The sequence below is a fragment of the Eleutherodactylus coqui genome, chromosome 12, assembly GCF_035609145.1.
Source record: "Eleutherodactylus coqui strain aEleCoq1 chromosome 12, aEleCoq1.hap1, whole genome shotgun sequence".
In the NCBI taxonomy this organism is placed as follows: domain Eukaryota; kingdom Metazoa; phylum Chordata; class Amphibia; order Anura; family Eleutherodactylidae; genus Eleutherodactylus; species Eleutherodactylus coqui.
In genome coordinates this window covers 100,572,377-100,592,101 of record NC_089848.1, presented here as the reverse complement: position 1 = coordinate 100,592,101, position 19,725 = coordinate 100,572,377, and the positions used below count along the sequence as shown (strand labels likewise).

General features: G+C 47.0%; 1 protein-coding gene across 1 annotated transcript in view; it reads right to left on the bottom strand.

Annotated features, from left to right (window-relative positions):
• Window positions 1–17,912, bottom strand: part of RNF32 (ring finger protein 32) — a 41,580-nt gene extending 23,668 nt beyond the window's left edge. The window contains exons 1-3 of the mRNA XM_066585721.1: window positions 17,872–17,912; window positions 8,363–8,461; window positions 3,458–3,728 (exon numbers count right to left, since the gene is read on the bottom strand). Coding sequence (XP_066441818.1) covers window positions 3,458–3,728; window positions 8,363–8,434 — 343 coding nt within the window. The 5' untranslated portion in view covers window positions 8,435–8,461; window positions 17,872–17,912. The remainder of the gene's footprint in view (window positions 1–3,457; window positions 3,729–8,362; window positions 8,462–17,871) is intronic.
• Window positions 17,913–19,725: the final 1,813 nt, after the last annotated feature.

Below are 19,725 nucleotides of genomic sequence, written 5' to 3'. Positions count from 1 at the left end.
GATTTCATTGGGAGGGTAGCCTGTTATTATACTTCTGCCTCTGACCACTGCTGACAACATCTGACGTGCTGCAGTGCCCTGAGGGTCATCAGTAGTAAAAGTCCTGGAACAGTCCTTAAAAAAAAAAACTGCCCCAGTGAAGGTAACGACATAAAAAAAAATGTCCGTTAGGCCACTTTCACACGACTGAGAAAATTACGTGAGATTTATGCATTGCGGTGCAGCAAAAAAAAACCATGGCATGTTCTAACTTTTCGTATTCCTCGGAACACATCGCCTGTTGTTTTCAATGGGAATGTAAAACACATTGCGCCGCGTGCGATGAGCACATAAGTGTGAGACGAGGTTTCCCATTGAAAACAATGGGAAACACGCCGATCCTCTGCCGCTGCTGAAAGCCGAGCCGGAGGATCGCAACTTCCCAGAAGTGATGGGAGGTGTTTTTGATAGAAAACCACCTTGCATCCGTGGGTACCTCACACGTTCACGAGCAGGATATCGGGCCGAGTTTCCTGACCTCACTCACCCTTTCTGTGTGCCCCTAGTCCAGTGCTGCCAACTCGGTCCCTTTCAGTCTGATCTGTGCTAAAAACAAGAAGTGATAATGTCATGCTCATCGCTCACATGACTGTTGCAGCCAATCGCTGGCATCAGCAGTCATGTGTACATGAAAGGCACCAGACTGCTGAAGCTAGCAATTGGCTGTAGTGGTCATATAAGCAATGAATGGGAAATCCCCTCTTCCGGTTGGACCTAAGCGAAAGGGACCAGGTCGGTGCTGCTGGATCGAAGGCACAGTGTAAGTGAGTAATGGCTACTTCCCTTTTTTTATGGCATTCCCTAACCTGCGACAAACTTTTTTTTAAAGGTTGTAAGTAGTGATGAGCGAGCATACTCGCTAAGGGTAATTGCTCGAGCGAGCATTGCCCTTAGCGAGTACCTGCCCGTTCGAGAGAAAAGATTCGGGTGCTGACGCGGGTGAGAGGTGAGTTGCGGCAGTGAGCAGGAGGAGCGGGGGGGGGGGGGGGGGGGGGAGAGAGAGGGAGAGAGAGATCTCCCCGCGGCTTCCTGCCCGCCGCCGGCACCCGAACCTTTTCTCTCGAGCGGGCAGGTACTCGCTAGGGGCAATGCTCGCTCGAGCAATTGCCCTTAGCGAGTATGCTCGCTCATCACTAGTTGTAAGCCATCTTTACTAATGTCGAGCGAACCCAACCAGTAGAACCCTGCTTTCAGACGAATTTTGCTAAAGGTTTGGCAAGAACCCAAACCTTTATCAAATATCTACCTGAAACCGGTTTCTACTGTTTCGGTTCCCTCAACTCTAGTCCTGAACACTGGTGTATAACACTGTCTAAACCCTGTGCAACACTATCAGAATGTTATACAGGACTGTTATGGCTTAGACAGTGTTATACACCAGTTTTAGTGTCTTCAGTGAACTTACTGTTCGGTTCGAACGAATTCAGACTGAACTGAACTTTTAACAAAAGTTTAGCGAACTGGCAAAACTGAACTTTTCGCTGAAAAGTTCGCTCATCACTACCTCTTAGAAACATCTGCATAACATGCAACTAACTGATAATAAGTGTGAAGAACTATCGACTGCTGGTTGCCCTGCCTTATGTAACTCTTAATGTGTTCAGACATGGTAGAAACCTGCCACAATGCCTAATTGATGATTTGATTGCAGTCTGAATTCTATTTGTCTTGGCTAACCTCGTGTGTAGTGTCGACGCTGCACTAATTATTTTTATGCCTTTACCACTGACACCTTTAGTGACTGACTAGTAATGACAGCTACATGGTGTAGAGAATACATCTAGAGGGCAATTCTCCCGAGTCCTCTTTTGTCCTGTCAATCATTACAATGGGGAAAGACATCATACCCGTAATCAATCAGTCACATGGAGAGCATTAGGAATTGAGTCATTCAGAGAAAGAAACCATTGCTTCTTGAGCTCAGAACAAATCTGAAGACTAACTTAAGCCACTGTATGACATTAATCAATGTCAGGGGCTGCCTATTACTGTGCTGCATTATACAGATGAAAGCAAGACAGCGCCGATGATGAATGAAGACCAACGGGCTCTACTTCACTCCTCTGCAGAGGGGATTAGAAGACTCCCATACGGAGGACACCGAATGATGCGCTATCGTACAGCCGTGTGTCCAAGTCAATAAGAGGGATAATTATCATCTGCATCTTCCTAGATACATGTTCACCGTTCCATAGGACCACATCCTTATGAAATGTATCATAAACACCTACACTGAATGACGACTTTATTAGAGACCCCATGTAGTAGTGCTTTCGACCTCCTTTGGTCTTCAGAACCGTAGCAATTCATCTTGACATAGATTCCATTAGGCGATGAAATCATTCTGTAGGAATACCGGCCCCTGCGGACAGAAAGCTTCTTGTAGTTGCTGCAGATTAGATGGAGGTGCTGACATGTTCTGACCAGCTGACAGGAAGGGGTCATCGATTCATGTTGCCAAATTTGGACTGCCCATCGGCACGGTACAACAGTAATCTGGATTCTTCTGACTAGGAGAGTTTTTCCCACTGCTCAGTGATACAATTTTTGCACTTTTTTGTCCAATGGAATCTCGACTTTCTGTTTCTTTTAGACACAATGGTGCTGGAACTGGTCGTCTGCTGTTAGTCCATCCATGCTTAATAATGATGGGCTGTGTGCAGCTCCTGTTGGTCAGAACAATTCTTGATATCCTCCTCTGACCCCTTTCAGTGACAAGTTGTTTCCGTCCACAGGATCCTCTTTCATTAAATGTTTTTTCTCGATCCCACCATTCTCAGTGTACTCTCCCCACTGTTACAACCCCACAAGGTTTACAGTGACCCCCTGGCCATGGCTAGTCTAGCACCGATGACCAGGCCTCGTTGGAAGTTGCTCAGATTGCCGAATTCTCTCATTCCAATGTGGATTTACACTGAAACTGACCCATGGAAAATGGGTTACAAAATTGTATGCTGCACTCCGAGAATTTCTATACAGTAAAACGCCAATTGTGAAAGGCCTGGGGTCTTTAATATGGGGCCATTCAATGTATATTATGCTTATTTACACCTGTGCAGGTGATCTCCAGTTCAAGTCCCCTATGGGTACTAATAGAAAAAACATAAGAGTAATAAAGTTGTTTTCTTAATTATTAGTAAATTTTAAAAAAAGACAAAGTCCTTGTCGTCTAATCAAAATAATAAATGTAAAAACATGTTATCAGCGCATTCGTAAAAGTCCAATTTATTAAATTATCAGATTATTTATGTTGCATGATGAACAGCGTGAAAAACACTACACAGAATTGTGCTTTTTGGGCATCTCAAATTCAAGAAAAATGGAATAAAATGAAACTGTGGGCCAGAATGGGCCGCACGTTCCTGACCTACAGTAATATTATACACCCGCATAGAAAAATGAACAAACAGTGACTTGCCCAATGTTAGTTTTGGACCAAGTGGATCCAGGACATATTCCTCCTCTGCACTACTGATGGTGGTTTTCCCTTTAGGTCTCCTCTTCATCCCACTATCGACAACGGGTTTGACCACCTTTTTGCCCGTAGCTTGGGACGCGGTCATCTTCACACTTCTGATTCCTTTACAAGGATCAGCCAATGAGAGATGCTGAAGTTGGAGATTTTGTACAATATGATCTTGTAAAGCTACGGCCGTCAAAATTATTGGATGTCGACTTCTATCTGGATTCTAAAACATAAAAAATTAATGACAAATAAATAATCCCTGTGGTTATATTCATGCTGAATCTGATTGTAACCTGTGGATCTCTGACATGGATTTTCATTAACATCAGAAAAATCCTTGTAGTCTTAGGGAGGAATTTATTAAAGAAGTTGCCCCAAACTTCTGTCTTTAAATAGTTGCACATTTTTTAGCAAGTTGCATTACACACAAGCTTGCAACTTCTTGGCCTTTCTGCTTTTTCTAAAAGTGGGTGGGGCTTAGCAAAAAAAAGGAGTGATCCTTCGAATTGCTATTTTTTTTACACCTCTTAAAAGGGTCATTCTAGGACTTCTACTACTGACCAATTCTCAGGATAAGTCACCAGTAGTTGATTAGTGGGGGTCTGCCGCTCTGGATCACTGCCGATCTGCTGACTGTCCAGCCCGCTGTTGGTGCAGCAGGCAGGACGTCATCATCGCTGGTCTGGGTTAGAAGTTTAGTAAACCGCTTCACTCCCATTGAAATTAATAAGAGTGCTGCCTCCTATTACACTTCCAGCTCTTTATTGCAATCAGAGCCAGAAGTGTAATAGGAGGCATTTCAATGGGAGAGAAACAGTCTACTACAATTTCAGCTGCGACCACCAATGACAATGTCAGCAGGCCTGACAATCAGCTGATCAGCAGGAATCCAGAGTGGTGGAACCCCATCAATCAACTATTGATCCTCAAGTTAGGTCATCAACAATAAAAGCCTGGAATACCCCTTTAAAGGGAACCTCAAACAAACTAAGTTATAGTGCTCATAAGGTAGGTCCAAAGGAGTGCATGGATTTACTGTTCATACTAACTCGTCTCCCCGTTTCTGTGAGGTCACCCATGAAAGTTGGCACCAGCGGACTCATATCTGCTAGCTGCATGTAAGCACTCCCATGGAGAACAGAGTGAGTGCACATAGACTACAGAGATCAGGCCGCTGGTGCCGATTTCCACGGGCGACAACGCAGGACTGGAGAGCCGGGTGAGTATAATAGGGGGTGCTGATAAGTATTGACCCTTACCCAGAAAAAAATTGAGCTAGGAAGCTTAAACTGCCGCACTATCCTACATATTCCCCCAGGATGTCAGTGCCCTTGTGACATCTCCTGCAGCTTTTTAAGTCCCTGCAGTTCTTCCGACTGCCGGTAAAGCCACTCATTTGTAGCATTAGTTGCCTCCAAAACATTCCCAAACCGCTGTCCCTTTAGATGTTTTTTGAGATTGGGGAACAGATGGTAGTGAGACGGAGCCAGGTCGGGTGAATAGGGCATCAGTTGAAAGCCAGAGGTCATTTTTACCATACGGGCACCTGCAGTATGTGACAGGCATTGTTCCGCAACAGGATGACACCTTTGGAGAGCTTCCCTCAATGTTTTTCCTTAATATTTTGCCTGAGCTTTTTTCAGTAAAAAACAGTAATATGCTGCATTGATGGTTAAACCCTTTGGGAGGTCGTCCAGAAGCAGAACTCCCTGCTTATCCCAAAAAATGGCTGCCACGTGCTTCTGCGCTGACCTTTACACACTAAACTTCTTTGGCCTGGGGAACTACTGTGCCTCCATTCGTTAGACCGTTCCTTTGGATCATAACAGTAGATCCATATCTCATCACCAGTTAGTCCAGGAAATCTGACTCCTTTCTTAAAAATGCTCTGAAACAGCCACCGATGTCTCCACACGTCTCCTCTTCTGTTCGGTTGTCAAAAGTTTCGGAATCCACTCTTTTATGTGATATCCCCAGATATGTAGCAATACTTTTGGCTGATGCTCGGCGGTCCTCCATGATCATGTCATGGATGGCTTTCACATTTGCCGGCAAGTAGACGGAGACTGGCCTCCCACTGGGTTTCTCACTTTCAACACCAAAATGGCCAGTTTTAAACTTTACAACCCAACATTTTACTGTTGTGTATGAAGGGCCGCTGTCACCCAAAGTTTGTGACATTTCATCCTGGATCTGCTTTGCACCTTTCCCTTGGAGAGACAGGAACTTGATTATGGCCCTTTGCTCTTCCACACTGAACGTCTTTGGAGATGCTGCCCTGTGTCCACTTTGGATCGGAAAAAAAGATAAGTTAAGATCATAGCGAGTTGGTTTTTGCATCCCTGAATATAGACAAATAGACAAGGGCACCCAGCAATTTACAGCTTCCTAGCTCAATTTGTTCTGGGTAAGGCTCAATACTTAGCACCCCTTCGTAAAACCTGCATTCTGAGACTCCTCGGGACCTGCCATATGAGCACCATAACCTAGTTTTATGGTGCTCATAGGTGGTGAATTTCTCTTTAATAGGAAACATTGAAATTACTATATACTGCAATACTGAAGTATTGCAGTATATAGTAGTTGTTGTTAGCTGTTTAGTCGTTCACGACCCTCGGTGACCCTAAAAAGGAGCCTGTTTTTCAATTTTGCAATGCTTCTTTCAGTTGTGTGATATCCATGCCAGTATCAGCTATGACAGTGTTAAGCCATATAAAGCCAGTATATAGTATAAGTGATCAACTTTTGCAAATTAAGTCCCATATAGGAGCTAACAAAAAAAATGTAGAAAAAGGTTTAATCAAGTTTTCAAATATATATTGAAAAAACACATATTTGATATTGCTGTATTTGTCAAAGTTTGAATTATTAAAATATCGCACTATTTATTTTGCACAGTAACAGAAAAAAGGACAGAAAGCCAGAATAACTGCTTTTTGGTAACTCCATCTCCAAAGAAAAAAATTGAATAAATTAAAGGGGTTGTCCCGCGGCAGCAAGTGGGTCTATACACTTCTGTATGGCCATATTAATGCACTTTGTAATGTACATTGTGCATTAATTATGAGCCATACAGAAGTTATAAAAAGTTTTATACTTACCTGCTCCGTTGCTGGCGTCCTCGTTCCCATGGAGCCGACTAATTTTCGCCCTCCGATGGCCAAATTAGCCGCGCTTGCGCAGTCCGGGTCTTCTGCAGTCTTCTATGGGGCCGCTCGTGTAGAATGCCGGCTCCGTGTAGCTCCGCCCCGTCACGTGCCGATTCCAGCCAATCAGGAGGCTGGAATCGGCAATGGACCGCACAGAAGCCCTGCGGTCCACGGAGACAGAGGATCCCGGCGGCCATCTTCAGCAGGTAAGTATGAAGACGCCGGACCGCCGGGATTCAGGTAAGCGCTGTGCGGGTTGTTTTTTTAACCCCTGCATCGGGGTTGTCTCGCGCCGAACGGGGGGGGGGGGTTTAAAAAAAAAAAAAACCCGTTTCGGCGCGGGACAACCCCTTTAAGCTGTATTTACACATGCGAGTGAGATTTTGGTCAGTCAAAAACTGACTGTTTTCCTTGCAGTTTTAATACGATTTTCATGCATTTGCTATGGGTTTTTACATGCAGTTTACGCCTGTTTTTCACTGATCTGCACTTCCTGGTTTGTTTTTCAGCATGGTGGCTCAGTGGTTAGCCTCGCTGTTGCCTTGCAGAGCAGGAGTCCAGGGTTCAAATCCCCGGACAATATCTGCATGAAGTTTGTATGTTCACTCTGTGTTTGCGTGGGTTTTCTTCCACACTCAAAAAACATACAGATAGGTGATTGGATTATCAGCCCCAATGGGGGCAGAGCCCAATATCAAGTGCTGCATAATAGGCATGCGATATATAAAGGTGACTATTAGAGATGAGCGAGCGTACTCGCTAAGGCAAACTACTCGGGTGAGTAGTGCCTTATGTGAATACCTGCCCGCTCGTCTCTAAAGATTCGGGTGCCGGCAGGGGAGAGCGGTGAGTTGCGGGAGTGAGCAGGGAGGAGTGGGGGGAAGAGTGTGAGAGAGAGATCTCCCCCCCGTTCCTTCCCGGCCAGCACCCGAATTTTTAGAGACGAGCGGGGAGGTACTCGCATAAGGCACTATTTGCTCGGGTAGTTTGCCTTAGCGAGTATGCTCGCTCATCTCTAGTGACTATTATTGTCATGTGCGTTAGAAACTTATCACACTTGCATTTTTTGTAATGCTCCATGGAAAATAATGCCTGATTCTTGAACAAGAATTGCACAAAAATAAGACAAGCAGCGATTTTTCAAACTCGGACTATCATGACTCGGACTATGCGTGAATGAACCCATTCAAATGAATGTTTTTTTCCCATGTGAGTTCTGTCCATCTCAGACTTGGACACAACTTGCACGTGAAAATCACCCGTGTGAATGCAGCCTTAAAAAATACAACTACAAGAAAAAAAAAAAAATAATAATATACTATGTTGAGGGAAAAATAAAAAAGTTGGAGGGTGGAGACAAAAAAAAAAGAGGAATAAAAAAAAAATTAAATCTCTGCTACTGGAAAAGTTATACACTGACACGGTGTCTAATATAAAACAACAAACCAAAAGTAGATTGTCCCTTTAAGAAATGATTAGCTGAGAGGCCGAGAGATCTGGATGGTTCCGAAAAACTACAGACATGTTATTTGGATAAAGCCGGGTATGGAGGTAAATAGTACAATCCTGATTGCGATCTCTAAAGGGGCCGTCAAAAGCAAGAAACTCTTCAACTCTTGTAAAAAACAGGAGACATAAAGCGGCACAAAGTGTCATCGTTGTAAACGAATATTGACGTGTGTGCGAGAGATTTTATTGTGAAATTTACCTTTGAAGCTTTTGTTACACTTGAAACTGAAACAGATGCTCCCCTCGGCCGTGAACTTAAATGATGAGCCATTCCGTGTCCACGTGAGAAAAGGACGACCTGCAGCAAAGAACATACACTACACAATGCAAACTTACTTTGTGCTCCGGTCAATGATTAACAATATGCTGTCCGTGCTATAAACCCTGAAAAGCTAACTATAATGCAGGACTCCATGAAAAGCGATCACAGGGGCGGACACAGAAATCATAGCGCTCCATAGCGAGACTAAAAACGGAGACTTCTGATCAATTACATAATGTTGACTACATGCAGCCACCACTAGGGGGAGCTCACTACGCATGTATCCATACAGCTGGTATTGGACTCAGTGGGAGCTGTATAGGTCTGTATGCAGTGAGCTTCCCTAGTGGTGGATGCAGAAGACCGCTATTACAGCAACCTATACAGATGTAACAATCATTAACATGACTGGCATATTGTGACAACTCAATTTACACCATTGTGGTATAGGGTGTTTTAAGGGGATGTACATGCCAGTCCCAAGCCCGGATAAATGGGGAGGGGTGGAGAAGCAATGGCAAACTACTCCACTATTTCTGCCAAAATACTTTATGGATCACAGCCGGACAAGGATAGGAATGCATGGAGAATGATGATCCATAAGGTGACCGAAAGTTGACCTTGACTGACCGGATAATCACCACCACCATGACCACAAGTTGTTCCCTATCCAGGAAATAACGTGCTGATTGGTGGGGGTCTCACCGCTGAAACCTACGCCGATCTCAAGAGCAGGGATCCCATGTCCCCCGCTGCCTGTTACTATCGCATCACTTTTCCCCTGCAGTGACATCAGAATGAATGCAGTGCTGGCTGAGCATGTGCAGTAGGCGCTCTATTCATTTGGGTGGGGCTGATGCAAATCTACTTTGCATAGGACTGCAGTGATAGCGGAGTGGCACCCATTGAGGTATTTCTGTCAGCCCCATTGAAACGAATGGAGCACCAAATGCACACTCTCAGGCAGCGCCGCATTGTTTTTGACGTCACGGTGGTGGGGAGAAGTGACCCCACAGTGACAGGCAGAGGGGGACGTGGGATCCCTGTTCTCAAGATCGGCAGGGTCTTAGTGGGGAGACCATCACTGATCAGCAAATTATCCCCCATTAGAAATACCCAAGCACTTGCTGCTCAGCTATCACCGCAGTCCAATTAAAAAAGTGAATGGAACGTTAGAGACCAGCGCTCCGTTCACTCTTCTCCTCACTGTGGAGATGGGAGGGGTAGGGGCTTCCAGTAACCTTTGGAGACCAACCAGATCCTGTTCTCTAAATCAGTGAGGGTTAGAGATAAGCGAGCACCCAAATGCTGGAATCCGCGTTATTCGAGTCGAGCTTTTCGTAAAATTCAAGAGCTCTACTCGAGTAACGAACCTCATTGACTACAATGGGAGTCTCGAGCATTTTTGTATGTGGGACGCCGGGTGCCGAGCTTTTTTTCCTCAGTTTCTCTCTCTCTCTCCCTTCCTTCCTGCCAGACAAAAATTTTTCCAATGACGCGCGCTGTGGCGGGGAGGGGCCAAAACAGGCATGTCAAAGCGGGGAGGAGCCAGAAGCTGGGGCGGGGTCGAACACGATTTAATGCTCGTTCGAGTAACGAGCACCATCGAGAACGCTAATACTTGAACGAGCATCAAGCTCGACAGAGTACGTTCGCTCAACTCTAGTGAAGGTACCAGTGGACAGACCCCCACTGATCAGTTTTCACCCATCCAGTGGAAAAACTTTAAAAAAATGTTGGTCTCCTGAATACCTCTATAAGTTACTGTTTGCTACATCTGCAGAAATAGGAGAGGAGGAAAAGTTGCTTCATGTGAAGACTCCCAGGACAGGATAATCTGAGGGTGGGTATAACTTGCTCACATGATTAGGTTGCTTGTCATGATCGGTAGGGCGATAAAACTGGATTGGGTCATCCTGACTGAATTGTTAGCAAAAATTGCTAGAAAATTGTTTTGCAAGTAAAGTAATGACTGAGCCATCATGCTTGTTCTTCCTTCCTTCCTTCTTGTACTTCCCCCTCCGGGGGTGAAGTAGAAGGAGTAAGAGAAAGAGAGGAAGGAGAATAAGATCTTTTTTCCTTCTCTGCAGAATAAGAACAGGAAGAGGAAAAATAACAAGGTTGGTGCCTCAGTGACTAGAACTTGTGTTCTAGGTCACGGCTGATTAGAGATGAGCGAGCATACTCGGCCATGCCCCTTTTTCACCCGAGCGCCACGATTTTCGAGTACTTCCGTACTCATGTGAAAAGATTCGGGGGGCGCCGTGGGTGAGTGGGGGGTTGCAGCCGGGAGTGGGGGGGAGAGAGAGAGGGCTCCCCCCCGCCCCCCGAATCTTTTCACCCGAGTACGGAAGTACTCGGAAATCGCGGTGTTCGATCAAGTAATTACTCGAAACGAGTACGTTCGCTCATCTCTACGGCTGATTATGGACAATATCTGCATGAGGTTTGTATGCTATCTTAGTGTTTATTTTCCTTGTTCTTCTCCTCCTCCTCTGGAGAAGGAAGAAGAAAGCGGAAGTGTGTGGTGGCGCAGTTGCTAGCACTGCTGCCTTGCAGTAGTGGAGTTCTAGGTTCAAGTCTGTCCAATGGCAACATCTGGATGGTGTTTTTATGTTTTCTTTGTGTTTATTCTTCCTGTTCTCCTCCTCCTCTGGAGCAGAATGGACACAAACAGACTTAGGGTATCCAATTTTTTATACACATTGACTTTAATGGAAGTCAGAATCCGGCCATACAAATTCCTGATTATCTTTTTAGAAATCGGGTCAGTTTCAATAATTGCTCAGCACTAGTTGTGACTACACAACACTATCTACACATGAGGGATGAACCTTGAACCACTGCCCGGACCACAGATGTCAGACACCTGTGGTGCAGGTGAAGGCATCAGGGTAAACAGAATTTGAACAGAGCACTATCCGGTACAGGTAACAATGGAATCAGCTGGGGATGGCTTAGGGTTCGTTCACACTTACGTGACAGCCCTCCATTGTTCTGCTACCTTCTAGGAACCAATTTTTTAGGCAAAAGTCTAAATGCTGCATCCGGCACATGCTGGACCCAAGGGGAACCGAACGGAACCCATTGCCTATAACGGGTTCTGTTCTGCGCTGCCATGCTTTCTGGCCTATTCACAAACCTGTACTAGAATCTTCCACAGATGAACAGCGACATTACAGCATCATGGCCAACAGAGGAAGCAGTTTAGTGCTGTACACCCCCCCACCTGGGCACCAAAGCAGTCACATTCCCTGCTACTATTGTTGGTATGCCAGTGCAAGACAGAGGCTAAGCTGTGCGCAACTAAATCTGATCAGTTTCTATGATGAAGTAAGCTCTAGGCTGGACCTGGCAGAGTCTATTGATCTTGTATATCTGGACTTCTCTAAAGCATTTGACACCGTGCCGCATAATAGGCTGATATTTAAAATAAGGCAGCTCGGATTGGGTGAAAACGTGTGTAAGTGGGTAAAGAACTGGCTCAGAGATAGAAAGCAGAGGGGGGTAATAAATGGTTCGTACTCTGATTGGGCCACCGTTGCTAGCGGGGTGCCACAGGGTTCAGTATTAGGCCCCACTCTGTTCAATATATTTATCAATGACCTGATAGAGGGGCTGCACAGCAAAATATCAATATTTGCAGATGATACAAAATTATACAATATAATCAATGCAACAGAAGACAATGTGCGGCTACAAACGGACCGAGATAAGCTGGGGGCTTGGGCAGAAAAATGGCAAATGAAGTTCAATATTGAAAAATGTAAGGTTATGCACATGGGCAGGAGAAACGGATGTCACCAATATACACTAAATGGGGTGCTGCTAGGGAAAAGTGATATGGAAAAGGACCTGGGGGTACTAGTGGATTGTAGATTAAACTGGAGTAACCAATGCCACTCAGCTGCTGCAAAGGCAAATAATGTCTTGGGGTGCATTAAAAGAGGTATAGGGGCGAAGGACGAGAACATTATCCTCCCATTATATAAGACACTTGTCAGGCCCCACATGGAATACTGCGCACAGTTCTGGTCACCGGGGCTCAGGAAGGATGTTACAGTACTGGAGGGGGTTCAAAGAAGGGCAACTAAACTAATACTTGGAATGACGGGACTGGAATACCCAGAGAGGCATCAAAACTGGGATTATTTACTCTAGAAAAAAGACGGCTAAGGGGAGAGCAAATAACTCTGTATAAGTACATGAGGGGGTAATACAAGGATCTCTCCCATGATCTGTTTATACCCAGGACCATGACGGTAACAAGAGGGCATCCGCTACGTCTAGAGGAAAGCAGGTTTCATCACCAATATAGAAAGGGATTCTTTACTGTAAGAGCAGTGAGACTGTGGAACTCTCTGCCGGAGGAAGTGGTGATGGCAAAATCCATAGAGTTTAAATAGGGACTTGATGTCTTTCTAGAGGGGAAGGATATTACAGGATATAAATCTTAGGTTAATTGTTAATCCGGGTATACAGGCAGGTAGGAACTATTAGGGGTTGATCCAGGGAACAGTCTGATTGCCATTAGGGAGTCGGGAAGGAATTTTTCCCCAAAAGGGCTAATTGGCTGCTGCTCTCGGGTTTTTTTTGCCTTTCTCTGGATCAACACAGGAGGATAGAAGGCAGGACTAGATGGACATTGTCTTCATTCGGCCTTACAAACTATGTTACTATGTTACACTCATTGTAAAAACAAATCAAGCCCCTAGTAGCAGTTGTTGGGCCACCTCTAGCTTGGATACAAGATGTGATACGGGGAGCATGGAGGCTCTAGTACCCTGTTGGGACGCCTGTAGCCTGGCTATAAGATGTGATATGGGGGGCATGAAGACACTAGTACCCTCTTAAGACGCCTGTAGCCTGGCTATAAGATGTAATACAAGGGGGCATGGAGGCATATGGGTTCCGTATGGTATCCTGCTGCATATCACTCCATATTTGCTGTAACTGAGCCTCTAGATCGTGCAAACTCAAAGACTGTCAAAGTTGACATCAAAGATGGTCCCATATATGTTCTTTTGGCGATAAATCTGGTGACTGGGTGGCCACAGAAGTGTGACAATGTTGTGGGGACATTCCTGTGGCCCCCTTGTGTGCGCGGCTGAGCGTTATCCTTATGCCTCTTGGATGACACCATGAGAGGAGCACACAACAAAAGGCAGGATTGAGGTCTCCAGACACGAACACGGCAGTCTTCAGCACCCAAACCGTTCCTTTGGATGAACCTTACCGCATATTTTAAGGGATTGCTAAAACAGCATATGAACTTGGCTATCTCCAATGGTCCCGCTGAACTAAATGGAGTGGTAGTGCACATGTGATCACTGCTACATTCATTGTGAGACGCTCGAGACAACCATTCACAGGACTGATGGGTTCACAGTTTTTAGACTTCAGTGATCAGCAAGTTATACCCCATACAGTAGCTAATGACGTGCCGAATCAAGCACAAGAAGAAAATGAACAATGCCCAATGGACCACTTGGACAATAATGGCTTCTGTTGTCCAGGATTGGGCACCATACCTGTGCCGAAGGCTCCACTGACGCAGAAGTGGCCGGAGCTTTTTACCAGTATATTAGATTACCGTGCAGTGCTGCGTGTGCGGACTGGAGATTTCAGCTCTGAGGCCAGCGGGATTATCATGTTCAACATCCATCCCAGATTCGGCAGGGCACAGCGGGAGGCAGGAGACCATATCCCACAAGGGCAGCTGGGAAGGGAGCTAAATAAGAAACACCCTATACTCACCTCTTACTGATTGGGGGAGACACGGGGGTATTATTACTGGCTGGAGGAGATGCGTGGGCATTATTACTGACTGGAGAGAGGTGGGGGGCATTATTACTGACTGGGGGAGATGCGGGGGCATTATTACTGACTGGAGAGAGGTGGGGGGCATTATTACTGACTGGGGGAGATGCAGGGGCATTATTACTGACTGGGGGATATGCAGGGGCATTATTACTAACCGGGGGAGATGCTGGGACATTATTACTAACTGGGGGATATGCAGGGTCATTATTACTGACTGGAGGATATGCGGGGGCATTACTACTAACTGGGGGATATGCGGGGGCATTATTACTAACTGGAGGAGATGCGGGGGCATTATTACTAACTGGAGGAGATGCAGGGGCATTATTACTAACTGGGGGAGATGCGGGGGCATTATTACTAACTGGGGGATATGCGGGGGCATTATTACTAACTGGGGGATATGCAGGGGCATTATTACTAACTGGGGGATATGCAGGGGCATTATTACTAACTGGAGGAGATGCAGGGGCATTATTACTAACCTCGGGAGATGCGGGGGCATTATTACTAACTGGGGGAGATGCAGGGGCATTATTACTAACTACGGGAGATGCAGGGGCAATATTACTGATTGGGGGAGATGCAGGGGCATCATTACTAACCGGGGAGATGTGGGGGCATTATTACTGGCGGGGGAGATGTGGGGGCATTATTACTCACCGGGGAAGATGCGGGAGCATTATTACTAACCGGGGGAGATGCGGGGGCATTATTACTAACTGCGGGTGATGCGGGGGCATTATTACTAACCGGGGGAGATGCGGGGGCATTATTACTAACTGCGGGTGATGCGGGGGCATTATTACTAACCGGGGGAGATGCGGGAGCATTATTACTGACTGGAGAGAGGTGCGGGGCATTATTACTGACTGGGGGAGATGCGGGGGCATTATTACTAACCGGGGAAGATGCGGGAGCATTATTACTAACCGGGGGAGATGCGGGGGCATTATTACTAACTGCGGGTGATGCGGGGGCATTATTACTAACCGGGGAAATGCAGGGGCATTATTACTAACCGGGGGAGATGCGGGGGCATTATTACTAACCGGGGGAGATGCAGGGGCTTCACTACTAACCGGGGAAATGCAGGGGCATTATTACTAACCGGGGGAGATGCGGGGGCATTATTACTAACCGGGGAAGATGCGGGAGCATTATTACTAACCGGGGGAGATGCGGGGGCATTATTACTAACCGGGGGAGATGCGGGGGCATTATTACTAACTGCGGGTGATGCGGGGGCATTATTACTAACCGGGGAAATGCAGGGGCATTATTACTAACCGGGGGAGATGCGGGGGCATTATTACTAACCGGGGGAGATGCAGGGGCTTCACTACTAACCGGGGAAATGCAGGGGCATTATTACTAACCGGGGGAGATGCGGGGGCATTATTACTAACCGGGGGAGATGCAGGGGCATTATTACTAACCGGGGGAGATGCTGGGACATTATTACTAACTGGGGGATATGCAGGGTCATTATTACTGACTGGAGGATATGCGGGGGCATTACTACTAACTGGGGGATATGCGGGGGCATTATTACTAACTGGAGGAGATGCGGGGGCATTATTACTAACTGGAGGAGATGCAGGGGCATTATTACTAACTGGGGGAGATGCGGGGGCATTATTACTAACTGGGGGATATGCGGGGGCATTATTACTAACTGGGGGATATGCGGGGGCATTATTACTAACTGGGGGATATGCAGGGGCATTATTACTAACTGGGGGATATGCAGGGGCATTATTACTAACTGGAGGAGATGCAGGGGCATTATTACTAACCTCGGGAGATGCGGGGGCATTATTACTAACTGGGGGAGATGCAGGGGCATTATTACTAACTACGGGAGATGCAGGGGCAATATTACTGATTGGGGGAGATGCAGGGGCATCATTACTAACCGGGGAGATGTGGGGGCATTATTACTGGCGGGGGAGATGTGGGGGCATTATTACTCACCGGGGAGATGCGGGGGCATTATTACTGGCTGGAGGAGATACAGGGGAATTATTACTAACTGGGGGAGATGCGGGGGCATTATTACTAACTGGCGGAGATGCAGGGGCATTATTACTGATTGGGGGAGATGCGGGGGTATTATTACTGACTGGGGGAGATGTGGGGGCATTACTACTAACCAGGGGAGATGCGGGGGCATTATTACTAACTGGGGGAGATGCGGGGGCATTACTACTAACCAGGGGAGATGCGGGGGCATTATTACTAACTGGGGGAGATGCGGGGGCATTATTACTAACTGGGGGAGATGCAGGGGCATTATTACTGATTGGGGGAGATGCAGCGGTATTATTACTGGCTGGAAGAGATGCGGGGGCATTATTACTAACTGGGGGAGATGCAGGGGCATTATTACTGGCTGGCGGAGATGCGGGGACATTATTACTAACCGCGGGAGATGCAGGGGCATTATTACTAACTGGGGGAGATGCGGGGGCATTACTACTAACCAGGGGAGATGCGGGGGCATTATTACTAACCGGGGGAGATGCAGGGGCATTATTACTAACTGGGGGAGATGCGGGGGCATTACTACTAACCAGGGGAGATGCGGGGTCATTATTACTAACTGGGGGAGATGCGGGGGCATTATTACTAACTGGGGGGAGGGTGAAGGGGGTATTATTACTGGCTGTCAGAGATGTAGGGGTATTATTACCGGCTGTTGGACGTGTGGTGGTTTTATTACTGGCGGGGTACATGTGGGGGTATTATTACCGGCAGGGGGTGCGAGGGCATTATGACTGCATGAGGGACACTGAATGCCACTATTAGTCCACCTTCACACTTGTGAGCGCAATATGTGGCCAAGAAACCCAGTCCAATATCGCGCTTGTCAACATTCATTGTTATGCGCGTCGGAGGATCGGTGTTTCCCGCTGATCGCAATGAGAACCGTCCCATCGCATGGCGGTCAATGTACCGGACCGTCTCACTGAAAACAACGGCGATGCGTTCCAAGGAATGCGAAAAAAAAATAGGACAAGCAGCAGTTTTCATTCTCCTGTGCGGCTGCATAAAAAAACGGAGCTCATACTCGCGCATATTTTGTGCGTCTCGCAACCTACAAAACTGACACTAGATTCGCGCTCGTGTGAATGTGGCCTTAATGTGAGAGCGGCTCATTAAACGGCACTAATTCTGTGAGGGGACACAAATGGCGTGACATGGCATTAAAGGGGCGCGGGCCGTTATGGAAAAAAATAACCCTTGCTGCCACATACGACGCAAGAAGCACCCGGCGTTAATCGCTCCCCCAGTTAGGCGCTCGCCGCACTCTGCGGAATATAATACAGCGCTGGAAAAATAACGCAATTAGGTTATTCACTCTTTTACACGCGCAATAGTGAACACAACGGCGGCGACACGAGCACCGGCCGAGCAGCCTGTCACGTGACTGGGTGGTCGGTAGTCCCGGGTAGATGGGGCAGATTGTGCCCCCCCCCCCCCCTCTATACATAACAGCCGGCCAATAGTCATAGGCAGCAGAAGAAAAGCAGGAACCCCGCAGTGCATGCTGGGACCTCCTGACAGCTGAGGTTTCGGTACTCTACAGGTAATCACACGGAGCATCCCCCATAACCCACCTCTTCCCCGGGCAGCGGTGTATTCACGTTGCCAGGCAACCGCAGTCCGGCAGGAAAGGGCGGAACCCAAACGCTCGCTCCGGTAGCCCCGCCCCTCACGCCGCTCTCCTCACACTCACTGTTCCCGCCCTCTGTGATGTCTGTCTATTACAAGGAATTTATCACATTACTTATAAACAAATGTATCAAGACTGTGTAAAAGAATAATTTTGTTTTTGTTGCCCAGAACAACCAATCACAACGGAGCTTTCATCTTACCTCAGCAATATAAGGAAAAGCAACCAATCACAGCGCAGCTTTCATGTCTTAAAAATGGAAGTTGCGCTGTGATTGGTTGTTCTTTTTCTTATATTGCTGAGGTAAAATAAAAGCTGTGCTGTGATTGGTTGCTATGAGCAACTGAAGGTTTTTTTTTAAGCCATGTGTGATAAATCTGTAGATAAGTGACTGGAGCACTATGGGTAATTGTGTAAAATATGGGGGCGCACGGCACCTGATTGCGTTGCCCTTTATTTCTGTCACAGAAACCATTTATTTTGCATGGCAACGGCGCACACTCTTTTTCCCAGCCCGCACGTTAGTAGGCGCTGTAAAAAGTGTCGCAGGGCTTCATAAATATGCAAACACCATATTTTTCAATGTGTTTACACCAAAAACGGACAGTGATAAATCAACGCTTGTATTTTTATTGCCATTTTGGGGTACGTAGCAGGGCTCTCTCACACGAGCGTATGCTACTGTGTATTACATGCGCAACAAGGCTCCCTGCGATATCATCGCAAGGGGGCCGTACGAGGCCCCCGAACATCGTTTGGGGGTTTTAAATGCTGCTGTCAGAATTGACAGAGGCATTTTAAGGGTTAACTCCCCTAATCAGCTGCGTGGCTGATCGGAGCTGTTGTCGCCAGATGTCAGCTGTAATAAACAACCTGCACCCGCAATCTATGATGAGAGATAGCCACGTGATCTCTCTTCATACTTACCCCCGAACCTGCAGGACGCTCATAATACGCAATACCAATCTCACATTGACTATCTATTGTACCTCTCACAGCAATGCAAAATACGCACGCTACAAGGATCTCGGCATGGACTATCTTGGCGTTTATGACGCGCGCATATACGCCAAGGTAGGCCAAATGCCCACGGACGGATTATCGCTGCGGAATTTATCGCCAGTCGCCCGCCGTGAATTCCGCAGCAATGTCCGTCCATAGACATGCTATGATAAAAGATTCTCCCATACCCACGAGCGGAAATCAGATGCGGTTTTCCACTCGCGGGGAAGAATCGCAGCATGTCTAATCTGTGCGGAAAATCGCGCGGACGACTTCCATTGCAGGCAATGGAAGCCCTCAGTCCCGCGATACTTCCGTAGCGAGCACTGCAGAAATATCGCGGGAAATCGCGTCACAGCTCAGCGTCGGCGCTTCATGTGCTGCACTGCGACAGCTCGCCAGCCAAGACACTCGCGGCAGATACGAGAAGGTGAGTATAGAGTCTCTTGGGGGGCACCGGGTCTGATTCCACTGCGATATTTCCCCGGCCATGGGTATAAGGCTGTAGTGTATCTGGATTGCTGGCACGCAGCAAGTACACACGTCATTGCATATTCGTTGCCCGCGTGATTATTTTTACGCCGTTCTCCGGTAACTACATACTGGATTTATAGTCTTTGGGCTAATTTCACACAGGCGAGTGTGATATTCGGTCGTGAAGCTTGGCCCGATATCGCGCTCGCCAACATGCGATGTCCCCACGGATGCGAGACTGTGTTAAAACCACCTCACACCACTTCAGGGAAGCAGCGATCCTCTGCCGTGGTGGAGGATCACAGAGTGTTTCCCATTGTTT